Below are 19366 nucleotides of genomic sequence, written 5' to 3'. Positions count from 1 at the left end.
GAAACCTGATCACCTCACACACATTAAGTGCCTTGCTTTTTGTTACTTGTATGAGTAGTGGGTGGTTCACTGGTAAGAAAATCAACTTAAATGTTCCACTCATGTAAGTTGTGAATATCAAACAATCAAATGTTAAAACTGTTTAAAAAAAATCCCCACCCCCCTACGGAGTAAAAATTCTCCCTCTTTTTCAGGCAGAATGACAGTCAGTTACTGCCTCTGCACTAGCACTACACTGTACAACTCAGTATTAACACAGAAATACTTGTTTTATATGTACTCCTTTCCTGTTAATGCTGGTATATTACTGGTTACTTGTATAAGTAGTGGGTGGTTCACTGTTATGAAAATCAACTTTTATGTTCCACTCATGTAAGTTGTGAATATCAAACAATCAAATGTGATGAGAACTGTTAAAAAAAAGCCCCACCCCCCTACTGAGTATAAAGTCTCCCTCTTTTTCAGGCAGACTGACAGTCAGTTACTGCCTCTACACTAGCACTGCACTGTACAACTCAGTATTAACACAGAAACAAGGGAGCATCAACTGAATGTAACACAGTCTCACAGAAAAGCCTCATTTGACCCTGGAACAGAAAACAAGACAAGAGGAGGAGTATAAGGAAGAGGAAGACTAAGAAAGACATTTTACAGTACCTGCTGAAGCAAAGAAGTAGAAGAAGTCTGTGACTGCTGCTTGGTGAAAATGATCCTGTGGCTTACCTTACTGGTGTCTCCCTGCATTTTTAGTCAGACTTCAGCAGCAGCAGAGAACACCAGACTGGAAAGGATAGAAAAATGTTCCACCAGATGTTCACAGGTAAAAAAAATCTGCTCAATTCTTGTTACTTTTGTGGTTTATTTTCATCTAATATTACAACAATATATAATGTTAATCCTGGCTTTAATGATTTCAATCAAAAATCTAATACTAATATGACTGTGTTATTTCCCATGGATAAAAATACCACACAAATACATCATCTACTAGTGTTACTGTTATTTATCAGCAACAACTGAAATACTTTCTACCAAGATTTAGTATTTTGGAGTTATAACTTTAATTTACTTATAGCTTTTCCATGTGTACAGTGACCTACCTGTCTGCTTCATTTTGTGACCACGTAAAAAAATATACATTTACACAAACATTCCACAGGCCAGCATGGATCCAGCGCACATACACACACTTTAAGTGAGATGGCGTAAGTCCTTTTGTAACGCTGTACTGAAACACTTATTCATTTACTCCAGTCTAAGGATGAAGTCAGCACAGCTGAATATCTAGTTGGGTTTAGAGTAGATGGGTACACTTAACATGTTTACTGCTCTGTGTGTTGTCTAAACAGAGCCTGATCACAGTCAGTGCTGCAAATGCACAAAAAGGGCACGATTTTTGTAATTTGCAAATTTCTGTGTATGAAACATATTAGATGAAGTTAGTGTAGTAGTACCCAAATATTGTAGTATTTTATTCACAAATATCATCATGATGAGGTAATGTGATTGACCTCAGACCTGTTTGTGTGATACCAGATAGGACTGCTTTTATAACAAAATAAATGTCAGGTATCTAATGTTTCATTTCCTGTCACCAGATATTTCTTTTTTTAGCTACTTGAAATGATTAATGCCCCTTTATGAACACACATTTTTGGGCAAAGACCAATCTTTCACTGATCTCATCTGTGCAGAGGATTTAAAAAGAATATATTTAGTAAAACTTTGATGTCTTCCACATCACAGAAGTGAAAACACATTTGTACACTGCCTGTCATTACTCAATGCAATAGTTTTTTTAGTGCAAACTTCCTGCTGAAACATGACAAGGATATATTTAACAAAGTTTTGCAAGTGAGCCAAGTGAAAAGGCACTTAATGACCTTGCATGTAAAAGGGCAATAATGCATGCTTTTTATTAGGAATTAATGATGATAATCACCACTTAGCACTGACTTACAATATGACCTACCTCTGAGGTGACATGCAGCTTGAGTTTGACCTGAAGGAGAAATGAGGAACATAAAAAAACAGTTCAGGGAATCCCCCTTCGAGACAACTGTTAACTTTGTTAAGAATAACTTTATTAACAGATATAATAAAGAAGATTCACAGAAAGGTGCAAATATATGTTTCACCTGTTTCTTTCTCTCTGCAGGGCCTTAACTGCAGGACCAGGTCAATGTGTAAGTAAAGATCACCCCTAATGCATGCACAAAGGGCACCATGGAAAGAATAGAACTCACTCTCAAATGTGTGCACTGCACTAGTTTTAAACTGCACGTCTTACATGCCAAAATACATTTAGTGCTTTCCTTTTTAACAGGCGCCACACCTATCATAAGTCATCAGATCTATTATTATTAAATTAGATGATAGCACAGAGTGATTGAGGAAATATACAAATATTGTTGTTCCTTGCAATGAATAACAAAGGAGGAACACAGCATAGCTCATACATGACTGCACTAAGCCATATTTGTTGGGTTTTGATATTTAATCTGTTGCTATCATGGCAAAATTTTCATACAGAAGCAACTGCGTTGCCAGCATGCCCTGCAAGATAAACAGCATTTAACCCATGGAAGTGTGGCGGAAGTATGATGTCTACTCAGGCGTTTACTTTCAGCTCACTTTTTCCAGTGTATCAGTATATGCACATAAAACTGACTTATTACATGTATCTTTATTGTATTTCTTTCCTCTGTAGTTTTGCTTCCTGATCCATGCCAAAATCCCCCTGAAGGTTTGAACATGTCATCTGCGCTCCAAAGCGTCAACCTCTCTACTGTAATGAGGTGTGAAGCGAGGCAGAAATGCTCCCTTCATCTTAGAATACAAAGCCGGTTACATCTTAATGGTATGTATGTGATAAGAAAAAATACATAGTAAATCACTTGGATTTCCTACAACTGATGCAACTGTTTTTCAGCTTGACTCATCCTACCCCTAACCCTAACCCTAACCCTAGCCTTAGCCCTAACCCTACCCCTACCCCTACCCCTACCCCTAACCCTAGCCCCAACCTTAACCCTAACCCTAGCCCTAGCCCTAATCCTAACCCTAGCCTTAGCCTTAGCCCCAACCCTAGCCCTAATCCTAATCCTAACCCTAGCCTTAGCCCTAGCCCTAACCCTAACCCTAGCCCTAACCCTAGCCTTTACCCTAACCCTAGCCCTAACCCTAACCCTAGCCTTAGCCCCAACCCTAGCCATAACCCTAACCAGAGCCCTAACCCTAACCCTATCCCTAACCTTAACCCTAGCCCTAACCCTAACCGTAACCCTAACCCTAACAGAGCAATAAAGTTAAAAAAAAAAAAAAAAAAAAAAAAAAGACTTTCATAATGAGCAGTCTTGGGAATGAGTATCTGAAAAATTTCTAAGTAACTAAAAGTTAAGCTAAGAGACCTTTTCAGGACAGATTTAGGAGCAAATATGAGCCAGTCTAATCACTTTATGATATTCAATAAATAATACATGGTTTCAGTACATGGTATCTAAATTCAGTGCATCTCTGCACACAACAATACATTACAGATTATAGTTTTTCAGTCATGAATGTCTAGACTGCAGAAATAAGTCCAGTTCAGAATATGGAACCTTACCTAGGCACTATTAATAAAATGCTTTTGCTGTCAGTGATATTTTGTCTGTCTTTATTTATTATATTGATTTATGACTTATAATTAGGCCTGTTTGAGATTCTCTTCAACTCACACATACAGAGGTTGTGCCACTGTTTATTCAACCTGTTCATGAGGAAGTTTGAGGATGTAGTTCTTCTGTAATCAGGACAGTGATAGTCTGGCCACATTTAGTATGGTAATCACCCATGACGCACTTTAAAGGTCTTAGACAGCGCACTTTATTTGGAAAGGAAGTTGCACCACTTTCCATAACTGAACTTCTGCATTTTGGATAAGTTGATCTATTTTTTCTGTTCCTGATTTGGCACCCATACCCATACCCATATGGCAAAGTAAAGGTCAGAAAACACTTATAAACCACCTCAGCACATTGTTTTTTATCTTCACGGATATCCTTACTCTCCAGGAACGAGTGGGGAAAACCCTTTGATCCTATAAAAGGGTCTAGTGCACTCACTCGTCACACTGTTACTAGCACTGTTCTTCCTGTATGACAAATTAATCTCCTTCTCAAGTATAAACTCCGGTACTTTTTACTTGTAACTGAATACTTGACTGACTGTTAGTGTTTGACAGTTTTTATATATATTCCCATTGCATCTCTGAACAGACTTCTGACTTGACTATCTTTCTCTCAGAGGCCATCCATGGTTTGTCCGTCTGCACAGAGAGCATAGGGATGATCGCAAACTGCCAAATTATCAGCTTCACCAAAGCCTCCAGAGAGAAGATGTTGGGACAGCAGGTATTCTAAACAGCACCTGGACAGTACACATGTGGTTATATATTTTAATTTAATGTGTAATGGACATGTATTTTGAATAAGCAAATACAAATTTCACGGCAAACTGCATATTACCAAAGAGAAAATCCTCCCTGATTTTATTTAATTACAATTTTAATAGTTTTTCCCAACAAAGAACGAAATAAAATCATCTATGATAATTTATTCAATTCTTAACCTATTAAGACCCACTGCTAGTTTTTCTGGCAGTTCCTAATTGAATTTTCTCTCTATGTTACCTTTCTTACGTGATTTATCACCATTTATTGTAATATTATCTTCTGCATTTAGTATTTTTCTGTGTAAATCATGCATTTTCCACTATATTTAATTAGCAAGATCATGTAGATGTTCATGAAAACTCAAAGTAAATTCAAAGGTTATATCAAAACAGAGACAACTGAAGAAAAAGTGACTTTTTCAGCAAATGTATCATTAACTGAACATAAACCCAGTGTGTCCATCCACTGTCACTGATCCAACTCCATGGGTTTTACTAATGAGTCAATGTTGTAGAAGATGACGGTGTTTCCATGGTAACTACGGAGCCTCTGAACATCCAAATGGGTCAAATCTGATGACCATGAAAAGATGACAAACTGCATTTTACACCAATTATTTACATGTATTGATAGGATTAATGGATCAACAGGTATTAAATATTTTAGATCAGTAGATGATTTTGGTCACCAATGGATGTTTGGGTCTTTATGGATTAAACATTTAAAGACTATGAACTCTTCCAGCCCCAAAAGTTACCAGCTCACTTAACTGCTATTTGCACTGTTAGCTGAGAGTAAATAGAAATTGATATTTGTACACAATAACACTGTTGAACTCTTTCAGGGAATAGGACAGCTTATGTATTTCAATTTGCTCATTTCCTGAAGGTGGTGGTGGAACATGATTATACTGAAATTTTACCAAACCAAGAACTTCAAGTTACAGTGACACCAGTTTCGAGTTACTGCAGCGTACCTTGGACCGGCTCCCATCTTGCTCCAGGTAACATGACATTTGCATATTAAGTATTTCCTTCTGAATAATAGGAAGTGTTAACATTAGAAACTGTTCGGTCCCCAGATATGTTTAGATAAGTAGTAAATGATTTATAAGTAACAAACTGCACTTGTTCTGTGGTAGCAGTATGGATATTTATAAAAGTAACACATTTATGTCATATTTTCAGCTAAATGTTCTTTAGAAGCGATTTAGAGTTCACCCTGTAAAGCCTGAACCATTAAATCATTGACCGAAAATTCCAGTTCTTTGAAACTGGAGCCTTTATTGGTCCTTCTGAACAACCAAAAAAATAGTTTTCAAATATCAATTTCCATGTATGAGTTTAAATTTTGTATAATATTTGATACATTGGGTCTCAAAGCTCAAATAAAATTATTTTTGAACAAATAAAAACATGCTATAACACAAACATGTCTAATAAATTGGTAATTCCTTTTCCAAATTGCCAAAGTTCTGCCTCCTTCCTCATTAATGACAATCTTGTAGTGCCACTGGAAAGGCCTCTGGTGAATGAATTCCTCCCCCCCGGTGGATTATCTGTGTATTGCATGTATTTAATTGTATACATCAGGTTTTTCGAGAAAAAAAATCACACCGATCATGTAGAGGGCTTCAGAACTCATGTATCGAATATGATACGTTTGGCATTATAGGGTTAATATATGTTTAAATGTGCTTCACAGGATGTATCAATGAGGATTTGAGAAGGCACGTCCCAGAATGCATCAGTAAGTTTTTACCCTACATAACATTGGTTGGACCCCACGACAGGTATATTAATAAGAATGATAGTCTCCTCCACTATTGTTTCATTTATATACACATTTTGTTCAAAACTACTTGATATAAACCATCAGTTGGAGAAAAGTCAACTTAGGTTTTTTTTCCAGTCTCTAACAAGGTCACAAACTACTCATATAAACTCTCAACATACCACTGCCTGAGATCAACCTCTCATTAATTCTTCTGTTTTCCAGCTGGTAGACTTTCATATCATGTAAACCCTGAGAGGAAGGAGCTGAGTGTCACTGTGTCAGCCATGTTGGATGATTACAACTACTTAGTCCGTCTTTGCCACAAGGCACATTTCTTCTGCTCTGGCACAGGACCTGTGACAGTGGTGAGTTTCCTTCATTGATGAATAGTCTGAACACTCTTCTATTTTCTCATGAGTGTGAAAAGCAGAATATTTTGCTGTATGCTTGATGAACCACGCATTAATTGTGTGTGTTCTGGTATGGATAAACGTATACCACAACTTTTTCCAGTCATGTTTTTTAACCATTGTCTTTTTTTAATAAGTTTTTCTTACAAATAATGCAAACAGCAATTAAAACAAACAATATATATGAAAATTACAACTTTTTGGTAAGATGTTGGAATAAAAATAGAACAGATTTTGGGTTTTAAATTATAGTAACCCACTAAGTCACTATTGTTATGAGATCTTCTGGATAATTTGACAGTAAGTGATAAATACCTTCTAAAAATCTTTGGTGCTGCAATGAAAAAAAAACAAACAAACAATCACTCAAAAATGGCTTCAAGTTGATCTGCTGGAGGACTGGTTGAAAATTAACATTTATGCTGAAGCTGCAAGATAAACTTTACATAATAAGACAGGGCAAATGGATTAGTTTAATTAAATATAATTAATGCGTGGTTTGTCTCATAGTCCTGTGAGATGCTTAATAAACTGCTGCTCTTAAACTAAATTAATTTGGTTACTTGATTGCTATTTCATAACTGTAACCTAAATTATCATTACTATTAGATTGTGACTATTATCTGTTGCCGATTGTTGTTTATGTTCTGTATGACAAGATGATAAATAACTAATAAAAATTAAGTGTCAAAAAAAAAAAAAGAAAACGAACAATACAGAACTGTACATTGTAGAAAAGAAAGAAAAAAACAAACAAAAACAAAATAATCCATAAACAAAATGAAAATAATCCCCTCAAAGTAACCCCATTTATCCCCATGTAGTTCACTGTCACAAGCCCAACACAGTCCCTCACCTGTCATGATGTAGTTGTGCTATAGTTGATAAAAAAAACAAAAAGATACACATTTCATTATTTTTTATTTAAAGAATCACCAAGAAGGGTCACCTACACTTGCACATATACAGTTGCGGAAAAAATTATTAGACCACCCCTGATTTTCTTCAATTTCTTGTTCATTTTAATGCCTGGTACAACTAAAGGCACATTTGTTTGGACAAAAACAACAGAAATAGGTCATAACTTTAATTTCAGAGCTGATATCTGTCCATTTTCTATGTTTTCTTAATAATAACCAAAATCACTTCAGTTCTTACATCAATATCTATGGCAGTGTGCTTACAAAAACAGTGCTTCTAGGCATTCCATGTTTTCTTTTCTGTCTGTTTTAGTCACATGGAGTCGCACAGGAGTTAGTACTTGATTGCATAACCATTGGTTTTGATGATTTGATGGTCTAATAATTTTTTCGGCGTCTGTATATATAAACATTTCAGGGAAAGATGGATTAGTCATGTAAAGTTTTGCTTTCCCTCTAGATAAAGAAGGAAGAAACTGTGAAGAGCAGGACTCTGTCATATTCCAGACCTTTGCCTTGCCTCTGCATCGAGGTAAGGTTTTCTCTGGACGGTTTCAGTTTTAACAGTCAACACAGCTGAACCTTCATTAGTCATGTGTAAATTCCACAGGGATGGTCTGATGTGATGGATGCACGCAGGGTCCAGGTCTGCCCTTTCAGACACAGTGAGTCACTTGATTACTCGTAGTACCTCAGGATGCACCTCAACGTCTCATGTAATTATGACTCACTATATTTCCTTCCACAGATATGGAGCCACTATGGTCTGGGATTATGTTTGACTCGCTGGAGGGGGCACTGTCATGGCAGCCAGCTTGTCATGTAACTGCCGTTGTCACATTGTGTCAGAAAAAGGAGGGAGGAGACGTGTGCGTGGATCTGCCCAATGCCTCCCAGAATGTTTCCAGGGAAAAGGTGCAAAGCCCTGACACGTCGAAAATGTATAGCTGTGTTTACTGTGCTTGTGGCGTATGCTCACAAATCACTGAAGCAGGAAGTCTAAAGTGCGTGTAAATGTGACCAGAGAGAGTCACAGGTGTAATTTACAGGATTATGAAACAGAGCACATGATGTTTTTTAAATTTGTCGCGTCCTATTTCCAGCCCTTTGAGTGAATGACAGTAAAATGTTGTGACGAACCATTAATGGTATCATAAACAATCTATTAATAGCAAGGTATTTCTCCCATGAAGGGCTGAGTCATTCTATTGTGTTCCTCGATGACGAGGCAAATCTTGTTCCTTACGCGCGTGACGTCACAACGATGTCAACAGGAGTGTTTCCCTGTGTCGCTAGTGCTGTGAGTCACAGTTTACACAGATGGCAGTAAAAGTAAACCATGTGAAGCCGAACATAGCCAAGCACCGTCAACTAGATTCTTACAGTAACATAAAACAAGCTTTCACTTTGCCTCATAGATGTTGACGTCAGTGGTCAGTGTAAGCACAGACAAACACACGTGAAATTTCTGCGCAGACGTAGGCGCTGTTGTAAACAAATACAAAATATGTGCACTTTGGACTGAGCTGGCCTATGAGCATCACTGGATTACATGCAGACACATGTCATCTGAGAAGGGAATTCTCTTTTAATACGTAAATGCCCTGACGCAGATGAAATCTAAATAAAGCTGACCTAAAAAACTTAACAATCAAGCCTGAACCTGATAGGGGGTAGCGTGGAGTAGAGTGTGAACTTCCAACATTAACCCATAAGGACTTTTGTGGCAGTTCCAAAATGATTTTTTCTCTATATCTAACTTTCCTTAAATGACTTATAACCATTTATTGTAATATAATCTAATGTATTTTGTGTTTTTTCAGTGGCAATCAGGTATATTCCTACATTCACTTTTCTAATTAAGTCGGTGTTCATAAAAGCTAAGTGTAAAGTTAGGGTTATTATACCAAAAAAAGAGAAAACTGAAGAAAAAGCGACTTTTTCATCAATAACTGGACATAAACCCAGTGTGTCTATCCACTGTCATTGATCCAACTCCACGGGTTTTACTGGTGAATCAATGTTGTAGAAGATGACAATGTTTCCACGGTAACTACGGAGCCTCTGAACATCCAAATGGGTCATATCTGAAGACCATGAACAGATGAATAACTGCATTTTACATCAATTATTTGCAATGTATTAATAGGATTAATGGATGAACAGGTATTAAACAGTTTACATCAGGTGATGGTTTTGGTCACTGGTGAATGTTTGGGTCTTTATGGGTTAAGTGTCCACTTCCAGGTTTTTAAGGATCTTTAACAAATATTCAGTCTGCAGCAAATCATAGTACAATGTCAGATAGTCAATACACAGAAAAAAATCAAGTAAATACAGAAAAAGTACAACTAAAAATACAAAAAACCCTCATGATTATCCATCAGCTTTGGATAACTACAACTAATGTAGAAGAAAATAAGTGTCTCTGCTTCTACTGCTTTAAAAAAAAGTACATATTTATATCTGAATTACTACCAACATAAAGTGGTCACAGCTACAGTGTACATATATTTCACGTTATTTTAGCTGTAGGCCTAATTTATGTGCATTTACAGTATTTACTTATTTACCAGTGGTACACACACAACAGTATACTATAATTTATTATAAAATGACTGAAAAATTACTTAAAGGAGAGGTTACTGTTGAGGAATGCAATGTAATCTTAAAATCCATCTTAACTTTTCAGATAAAATTTCCTGCGGTGGACCCACACCCCCAGCTGTGCATGAAGGTAACAACAATTGACAATACAACTTTATCTACATTAAAGTACACATTTTATTTATCATGATTTTTGTTTTTTACCGGCTGCTACAAATCTGTAGTTTTCCATAATAGATGTGATGAATTGACACAGAGAAGTTAAGTTAGGTTTCATTACAAAACTGGGTTAAAAGGTGAAACAAGTGTACAGCTGGGTGTGCATGTAATTATGTGCATGTGTTAAAGCTTGACATAGTTATGAACCATGAGCAAATTTGAATGTAAAATAATGCTAATATGAGGCATTTTCTCTGCCAACTCTGTCTCTGCAGTTACAAGTCTATGTAAGTCTATCACATGGCAACTCAGAAAAGCACCTTTTGGTTTACATTGTTGGTATAATGTAATTAAAAAGCAGAAATACACAACAACATGGGTGTATGATTTTAATGCATATCTTCCAGCCAATCATAATCAAGGCATTTTTTCCAATAACTTGGTCTTCTTTTACTTATCTTTCTTTGAATTTGGCATTTATTTATTTGGATTAAGAGCAGAATGAAACATGGACATTATTTTTTCTTTAGTTCACTGCAGGCTCCCAGTCCTGGATCAGGTGTCCCTTTACTGATGAGCGATTCCCAGGTACCAGTTCAACCAATCACATCACACAACAATTACTTGATCATCACATCACAATGCATCACAAATGTGAAACATTTCCAGATTCAGAAATAGGTGGTTACATAATAGAGATAACAAAAGACAGTTTGTGATGTGTTGTAGAGTCAGTCATTATATTTATGGCAGCTGTGCAATTATCTCCAGAGTGGGAGCTGACTGTGTCAAGACAGGACGGAGTGAGAGTCATGTCACAGATCAGAGGGGCATTCTCTGTGGAGCTTTGTGTGAAGTCTACGTCTGATACGTGCCACACCACTGACACACGCACTGTGCATGTGGTAGGTTTGAAGTGCCTCTTTCAACCCTCTTATAATGATTTCAATGCCAGGAATCATCACGGAACACCAGCCGCTCCCTCTTATTTTGAACATCTGATAAACATGAATTAAGAGCAGGTGACCGTAACGACCAAAGAACATCCACATCATCCCACTTGTATTTACAGTAAAATGATGTTTACCTTGCATGACCTTTATCAGATTGCGGAGATTACACCCTCTTTTGTTATATTTGTTGCTGGGAGGACACAACAAAGCAACCGAAGTTAAAAGACTTTCATACAGGTTGTGTAGCTATCACAGGGCGTCTGCCAGCATAGTTCTTTTGCACAACAACAACCGATCTCCAGCACTGTTATTGCAGCCATTCATTTATGTTTTTACACTGTGTAATAACAAACTAATCAATCATCACTCCACTGAATAACTCTTTAATGATAATTACGATGGTGGCTTCACATGAATTTATAATAAAAGTAAAACAGAAACCGTGGCAGTTCTCTGGCTCATCAGAGAGTTAATTCTTTTGTCTGTTTCTCAGGGGAAACATAAATCTGTTGCCTTAAACCTCCCAGAGGGCCTTTTCAAGGACAGTTTTTGTTTACGGGTAAGTTTGTGGAGTAAACTGATACTTTAACCTGCATGTACCTGCAGAGAGACTGACTTTCAACACAAATGTTTTAATTGGACAGGTGAAGAGGATGGATGTGAAGTATGGCGCCACAGTCAGTCACTGTTATGACGCATCCAGTAAGTATGATCTCTGCTTCGATCTCTTGTAAAATGTTTTTTGTTATTTAAAAAAAAAAAAAGGTTTGAGACAATAAAAACACCTGGACGCCTCTCTGGGGAGGTGTTTCGGGCATGTCCATCTGGGAGGAGACCTTGGAGCTGACCCAGGACACGCCAGAGGTATTATGTCTCTCGGCTGGCCTGGGAACGCCTCAGGATTCCCCTGGAAGACCTGGTTGAAGTGTCTGGGGAGAGGGTTGTCTGGGCTTCTGTGGTGAGACTGCTGCCCCCCTGACCCAGACTCAGATAAACAGATGAAGATGGTTTGGTACGGTACAATAAAAGCACATACAGTATATTGAGAAAAGTATTGGAACACATTGAATTCAGGTGCTTTATTTTTAACACAGTGCTGGGCTGCAAAATATACTATAACTATAATGACAAATATCATTGGAATAAATGTTTTAATTTCATCTATTCGTCTATTTTTAGCTTACCAGCCGACAGGCCGTAAGCTACTGTCGTCATGTGGCGTCTGTCGGCATCGTCTGTCGTCTGTTACAAAAATTTCAATCGTCTTCTCCGAAACTACAATTCCGATTGACTTCAAACTTGGTATACAGCTTCTTTATGATGATGTCAACAAAAGTTAATGAAATTATTTGGATCTGGATCTGATTCTGGATTTGGTGCGACTTTGAAAAATTTCCCCATTACAAGAGATAGGAAGTGGATCGATGCAATAACTCAGTAAATATGAATGATATCCGGTGTAAATTCCTACAGTCCAGCCCTGATGGGGAGATGACCAAATCATAATCTCCACATGCTGATCAGGATCTTCTTCTGGATCTGGAACTTATGGAAAATTTAACATGGGCTGTTTTGGGGAAAAAATTTCAATCATCTCCTTCTCCCAAACTACAGTTCTGATTGACTTCAAACTTGGTATACAGCTTCTGTATGATGATGTCAGCACAAGGTATTGCAGTTATTTCCATCCAGATCTGATTCTGGATTTGGTGTGACTTTGAAAAATTTTCCCATTATAACAGATGGGAAGTGGACTGATACAATAAATCAGTATCAATGATATCAAGTTGGAATTTGAATTTTTTACAGATCTGATTGGAATATGACCAAAACATGGGCTATTTCTGTAATATAATAAATACACATAACTGGGTGGTAGTAAATGGCATCTGGATACATTTCCCAAAGCTTTTAATTTGGCCGATAAGCTACAGGGCCATTGGTCCTGTTTTTGGTTATGTTATCGTTGTCATGATTCAGTGTTTGTTTTTACTTCATTTTACTCATTGTTTTTAATGTTTGTAGTTGTTTAAAAATGTTTTACCTCTAGATTTCTCATATATAATATGAAATATAATTTTTAATAACCATAAATAAAAAAATTTAAATCACCATCTAGAAAAGAAAAATCAGCTGTCAAACTTTTAATATTGTGACGATTACTGACAACTGACATGAATATTTTTTGTTATGGTGATCATATTTCAGATTAACAAGAATGTGAAATCTTACAAGCTGTAGGTGGATGCATCCCAATAACTGTGTCCATATTCTGAGACACAGCAATGCATTTTTGCATGCAATGCATTCCTCTTTAGGGAAGTTGAGTTTCACAGCTTTACTTAAAAAAAAAAAAAAAACTACAGCAAAGGACATTTCTTTAAAAAAAATCAGAAACATATATGGAATAACTGTTCATCCTGCTGTTTCAGATCAAGCCAGTTATATAGTGGGAAAAAGCCTAAACCTTTACTTTCCAGGGTCTCAGGAGGATATAATGTATGTTTACTGTCATGATTTACTTCCTAATCATGTGTTTGACCCTTTAAAGTTTCCCCTCTGGCTTCCTGCCATTTACAAAACTTGTAAGGTTTATGCAACATTTACTCAATTCTATGTTTATAATGAAATCTGTAACTCATAAAGACCCAGTGCTACTTTTGTGGCAGCTCCCAAATGTGTTTTTCTTTATATTTAACCTTTCTTAAGTAACTCACACCATTTATTGTAATATTATCTCCTTTACTTTGCATTTAAAAAAAAAAAAAAGAAAATCAGGTATTTTCCATATTGAATTTACTGGTCATGTAGATGTTCATAAAAGCTCACATTAAAAAACTGGGAAAACTGAAGAAAAGGTGACTTTTTCAGCAAATCTATCATTAACTGAATATGAACCCAGTGTGTCCATCCACTGTCACTGATCCAACTCCATGGGTTTTACTGGTGAATCAATGTTGTAGAAGATGACGGTGTTTCCATGGTAACTATGGAGCCTCTGAACATCCAAATGGGCCATATCTGATGACCATGAAAAGATGACAAACTGCATTTTACACCAATTATTTACATGTGTTGATAGGATTAGTGGATCAACAGATATTAAACAAGTTTGGATCAATAGACGGTTTTGGTCAACGGCTGATATTTGGGTCTTTATGGGTTAATGTGAACATGTTTCCATTTCAGCTGACCCTCCTTCATTTACCTGCTGTGTGTGAACCACACTGTACTCTGATTTAATCACATCAGCTGGTCTGTCATTACTTGTCCACTAAGTCAACATACTGTTTGTTTTCTCCACAGATCAATCTTTACCTCACCAACCTTTAATTTCCACACAAACTGCTGTGGATTGGACCTGGGTTGTGCTACCAGCTGGTGTTTGCCTCGCCGTCATCATAATTGTCACTTTGGTGCTCCATGTGATGTTAACCGGTAGGTAGAAAATCAAACTGTCAAAAGCAGACCTGTATGTTGACATACTGCAACCAAATTGACTTAGGCCCAGTTCCAGTTTCCACACTGTGTTTCACTGATGAAAGCTCCTGATAAACGTGCAAATTATCCCCACCACAGTGCTATAAATACTCTAATAAATACATGAGGTGCAGTTCTATTTTTAAAAACGATTACTGTCTATGTTTATATGTTGGAATTTCCTCCTCTCCATTGATGTTGTTCATCAACGTCAGTGCTGCCTTTTTCCCACTGTTGATCTAATCATTTTGATAATAAGCTGTTTCTACTAGATTTTGTAACAATATTTAGTGTATAACAGCTGAATATTTACACAATTATAGTTGTCATATAGTCTGAAAGAAGTCAGGCATTAAAAAATAAAGTAGTAAGACTTGATTATCACGTTACTTTTTTGTTGATTCCATGGGTGTGTGCATGGTTGAAACCAAGGGGAAAGAACTTCAGCTCCAAAATGAAGCCATTGAGGAAGTATCGTAAAGTTGTAATACCGCTGACGGCCACTGGGGTTGACTCCAAACAGCCCTGGCTTACACTGAATGTTAAAAATCGAAAGTCAATCATTTGTTTTCTAGAAATCATTCCAGTCTCCTCTGTTTTATTTGGAACCTCCGATAAATATTCTGGTCAAATCTAGACATTTTTTCTTCAGTTAATCATATCTCAGGTCAACTAGAAGCTTTGATATCTGCTGTTTTGGTTTATTTAATTATTAATAAATCACCTGTTTTCCTGACAGCTTGACTATAGTTGTGGTTAACAGGTTCCTCAAACAAGACTGTAAAAGGACTTTGTTACACAGTGGTTGATGAAGTTCACTGTTTGCACTTTTACAGAGTTAGTAAGGTATTGTTTCACATTGGCTCACCTCTGACCCCTTGGTCCCCTGTAGCCCCACCTCTGTTATCCAAATATGGTCATGTCTGGCTCCAAAAAGCCAACATTTAAAAACCAATGTGACAATACTTTCCTCTGTCCACTGAGTATAGAAGTCTGAATGTCTGAAAACTCTATTGTTATTATTATTATTATTATTATTATTATTATTATTATTATTATTATTATTATTATTATTATTATTATTATTATAAAACCTTACTTGTCTCATCTATATTATAAAAGGGGAGTGGACTCTGTGTGTGTGTCTTGGGCATCTCACAAAATCCGTACAGAGCTGAGTGCTGCAGTTTGGCATACTGGTCAAGGAAGAGCCTAGTGGAAACAGCAAGTTGATAGGACCAATATTTTGGGAGATATTAGTAATTTTGGAATACAATAGCCCTACAATCATGTTGCTATGTCCAGAATCATAGAATCATCATTGAAGTGGGTTACCTAGCAACAGATAAACAATAGGCCCACATTGCCATGGTGTCAAATTTCATGTGCAGAAACAGACATGCCAGCTGAGAGGTTATTCAACTGAAAAAGCCAGTGGAATTTACCAAGAAAGTAAATAAATGAACTGGACCAGAGGATGTAGAACCCACGGGTCAACACGCTAGTAAAATAGAACACTCAGTGAGGTATTCCTGGTTAAATGATGGATAAATAAAATAAAATAAAAATGTTTTGTTTTTTGTTCTTTTGTAGTTTATCAGAGAAAGAATCAAAAAGGAAAAACACAAGACACTTGTCCCTCTGAAAAGCAAAAAGGTAAGATATTCAGATATTTCTTTCCTTTCTTTTTGCTTTATTGACTCTGCACAGTAGTGAATGTCCAAGACACTCACCTAAACTTGAGTGTCATGCTGTGTTTTCGTAGGTTCTGCTCCTGGCTGTATAGTCTCTGTATTGGAAACTCGGTCTGCTCTCCATGGAGGCGTCCTCATACCGGATTCACCAAAGTGTGGGAAAAATGAGAAGGCCAACTTACTCTCCCACTGACCAAAGAATAGTATTCAGGTCAAAAGACTTTGTTGCAAAACTGTAAAGATGTTACAAAAAAACCCAATTCTCTGTTGAATGCTATTTGGAATTGTGGGCGACATATTTCAAAAGTTATGTATGACATTGTGCTATTTAGTCGTATGTTTGTTTTTTGCTCCATTGGATGTTGTTAATGTATTCAGTGTGCGGGTGAAAGTTAACTTGTGCATTATGTTGACATTATTAACTTATATTCATTCAGCTTGCAGCTAAAAGGTTACTTACCATCCAAATGAAAATGTCTATTTTCAATAAAAAAAAAATTCAAAACACATAAGAAAATTGCATATTTTTGGTATAATAATACTTAATAATGCCTTAGACACATATTTTTATTATAAGGCTGTGCTCTGATGTATTATGAAAAGGACATTTTCTCTTTTTTTTCTTTGACAGTATGTTGCAGATCTCAAATACAAAGACACATTTCTTTAAATATATTGTCCAGTTCCCAAAACTCAAACAAATCACACAAATGTATAACTACACATTCCTTTACATAAACCTCAAACTTTCATGTCAGAAACATTACACATCATTCACTTCACATTGATGCGATTAACTGAAGAATAATTAATGCACTGCTGCCCTTACAGGTGGAATAATGCTGTTTTCAGACACATTCCTCTTTTTATTTCCTGTTTATACACATCAGTAATCATCTTTGACCAGGTGCAATGATTACATATTGAGTCCAATTTACAGTTTATTAAAAATAAATCACATTGTCACAATCATTTCACGAAAAACATTTTATTCCAACTTTATGGACAACAGAGTACAAATGAATTTAAATAAACTGAACTGAATGAAAATGTGAATGTGTAAATATGAGCTGATGAACAGTACTGTAATGTAATTTTCCATGTTTTAGTTGTATGAACATTTATTTATTCTCATTAGGAATATTTTTTCTCCCTCCTCTTCCTCCTCTACTTTCTTTTACTCTTCTTCTTCCTCTACCTTTGGATATTTGTGGATCCAAAACAAACACGCAGCTGACTCATGTCTGTTTTATCTGTTTTTCCTCTGAATGAATGATGAATGAATGCCAGTATTTCATGGGTGATGCAGAAGGGTTTGTGTTCAGAGTTTTATACAACAAGTTGAACACATTTGATTCATGTGTGAAACAGGGGAATAGTGTTGAAATTTTGAGAAGTGTGTCTGTCTTTTGGTGGATGCAGTATTGTTGGTGAAGCCATCTACAAATATCAGAAAAAAAAAACACCAAATAGCTGCTAACATACCAGTCCTTTCTTTTGTTGCATACCAACAGATAAACTGCACCTTAAGGCCTAGAAGTCATTCTTGCACCTCATTGTTTTTTGTGTAAAGGTGTGTGTAAACCAGTCGGAGTAGCTGGTGTTTGTCAGTGAAAAGCCCTTGGGTGAACTCACTGGAACATTCCAATTTTTGTCAGTTGCTTCAAGGGTCAAAGTTCAAGCAGGTGAAGGTTTATTTGTAATTGAACATGCTAAAAACATGAGAATGAAAACTGTTTCACACTCCCAGTGATGGACATAGAAAATAATGAACTGATATAAACAACCCACAAACCAACCACAAAAACCTAAACTCATATGAAATAAACATAATGTTATAAAATGAGAATTTTGTTGAGATGAAGTGTAGTAGAAGTGCAGTTGACAACTTATGGCATGGGGGGGGGGGGGGGGGTCATGATGTTCTATTCTTTCTATTATTCTGTTATTTTTTCTATTCTATTTATTCTGCATCCCAACCCATCTATTTAAAACTCTACTGGTCATCACAGTTATAGTCCATCTGTGTGTTATTTGTGAAGTCCTGCTCTGCTTGGACGTATCTGATGTAAGGTGACGCACAACATGAAACTGGAGAAATCATGAACATCTAAAATGAAGGAAGCTTTATCTTAGGACAAATTCTCTCATCTTTTCCTTCCTGCTTTGGTGCATACACGTATGACCCACATGTTTTCTTTGTGGGGGAATGAGTTCAGTTTCGTTTACCTAACCAAATGATAGCACCCAAAACAGGACATGGTACCAGTAAGAGAACAGTGGTCTCTCTGTGGTCATACTTACACAGCAGGCCATGCTGGCGTACACATCCACCAGGTTTTTTTTATTTTTTTTTTTTTACAAAAGGAACTTGTTAAAAGTCATAATGGCTCAGTCTATGTCCAAGTTAGGTGGAAAATGTTTCCTTGTTAGAGTCTTTTTTGATTGCACGGAAAGTAAGCATGTAAAGCATGTGGTGTCACAAATATAGAACAGTACCAGAAACAGCACAATTTAATTCACTATTCAGATTCTCTCAGGAAGCAGGAAAACGAAAGGGGCTTTTACGTTGGCGGTGAATGTATTTTTTTGCTTTTATCATAAACACAGACAGAGACCATAAATCTTAGTACATAACAGAGCCACACATGTTCACATTGGTTTTGAGCTTTCCCAAAATCTGCATATTTTCCAAGTGCTTCCTTATTCTGTGGAGTTACTGAATCTCTCTCGCTCTATCTTTTTTTTTTATTTCTATCATAAAACATGTCCGTTTGTTTAAATGATTCATAAAGTAGTCACATGGAGGAAATAATTTCTCCTGATTATCTGTGGACAATCCTAATTCACAGTGACTAAGCAACAAATCTGTGTTGGTAACAGGTGGTGTTCAAACCAGTGCACATTGGATATGTAACATACACAACACCAT

The 19366-nt window shown here is 36.6% G+C and overlaps 1 protein-coding gene across 1 annotated transcript; it reads left to right on the top strand.

Annotated features, from left to right (window-relative positions):
* The first annotated feature begins 476 nt into the window (after positions 1–476).
* On the top strand, positions 477–17386 carry il17rel (interleukin 17 receptor E-like). Its single transcript, XM_030148275.1, has 18 exons — positions 477–820; positions 2159–2186; positions 2711–2860; positions 4288–4394; positions 5324–5438; positions 6140–6184; positions 6434–6576; positions 8002–8073; positions 8152–8206; positions 8290–8456; positions 10234–10278; positions 10838–10895; positions 11079–11212; positions 11754–11819; positions 11905–11962; positions 14567–14698; positions 16334–16396; positions 16506–17386. Exons 1-18 carry the CDS (start codon positions 707–709, stop codon positions 16625–16627), a joined length of 1674 nt encoding a protein of 557 aa, XP_030004135.1. The 5' UTR covers positions 477–706; the 3' UTR covers positions 16628–17386.
* The last annotated feature ends 1980 nt before the right edge of the window (positions 17387–19366 follow it).

This window comes from Sphaeramia orbicularis, chromosome 12 (assembly GCF_902148855.1).
Source record: "Sphaeramia orbicularis chromosome 12, fSphaOr1.1, whole genome shotgun sequence".
Lineage (NCBI taxonomy): Eukaryota > Metazoa > Chordata > Actinopteri > Kurtiformes > Apogonidae > Sphaeramia > Sphaeramia orbicularis.
This window is presented reverse-complemented; position numbering and strand designations above follow the sequence as displayed.

Excerpts from the sequence above, each read along its gene's own strand:
- il17rel (XM_030148275.1), top strand. The coding sequence starts at position 707 with ATGATCCTGTGGCTTACCTTACTGGTGTCTCCCTGCATTTTTAGTCAG. Across the intron at positions 821-2,158 it reads GTTCCACCAGATGTTCACAG|GGCCTTAACTGCAGGACCAG; the intron begins GTAAAAAAAATC and ends TTCTCTCTGCAG. Across the intron at positions 14,699-16,333 it reads GCTCCATGTGATGTTAACCG|TTTATCAGAGAAAGAATCAA; the intron begins GTAGGTAGAAAA and ends GTTCTTTTGTAG.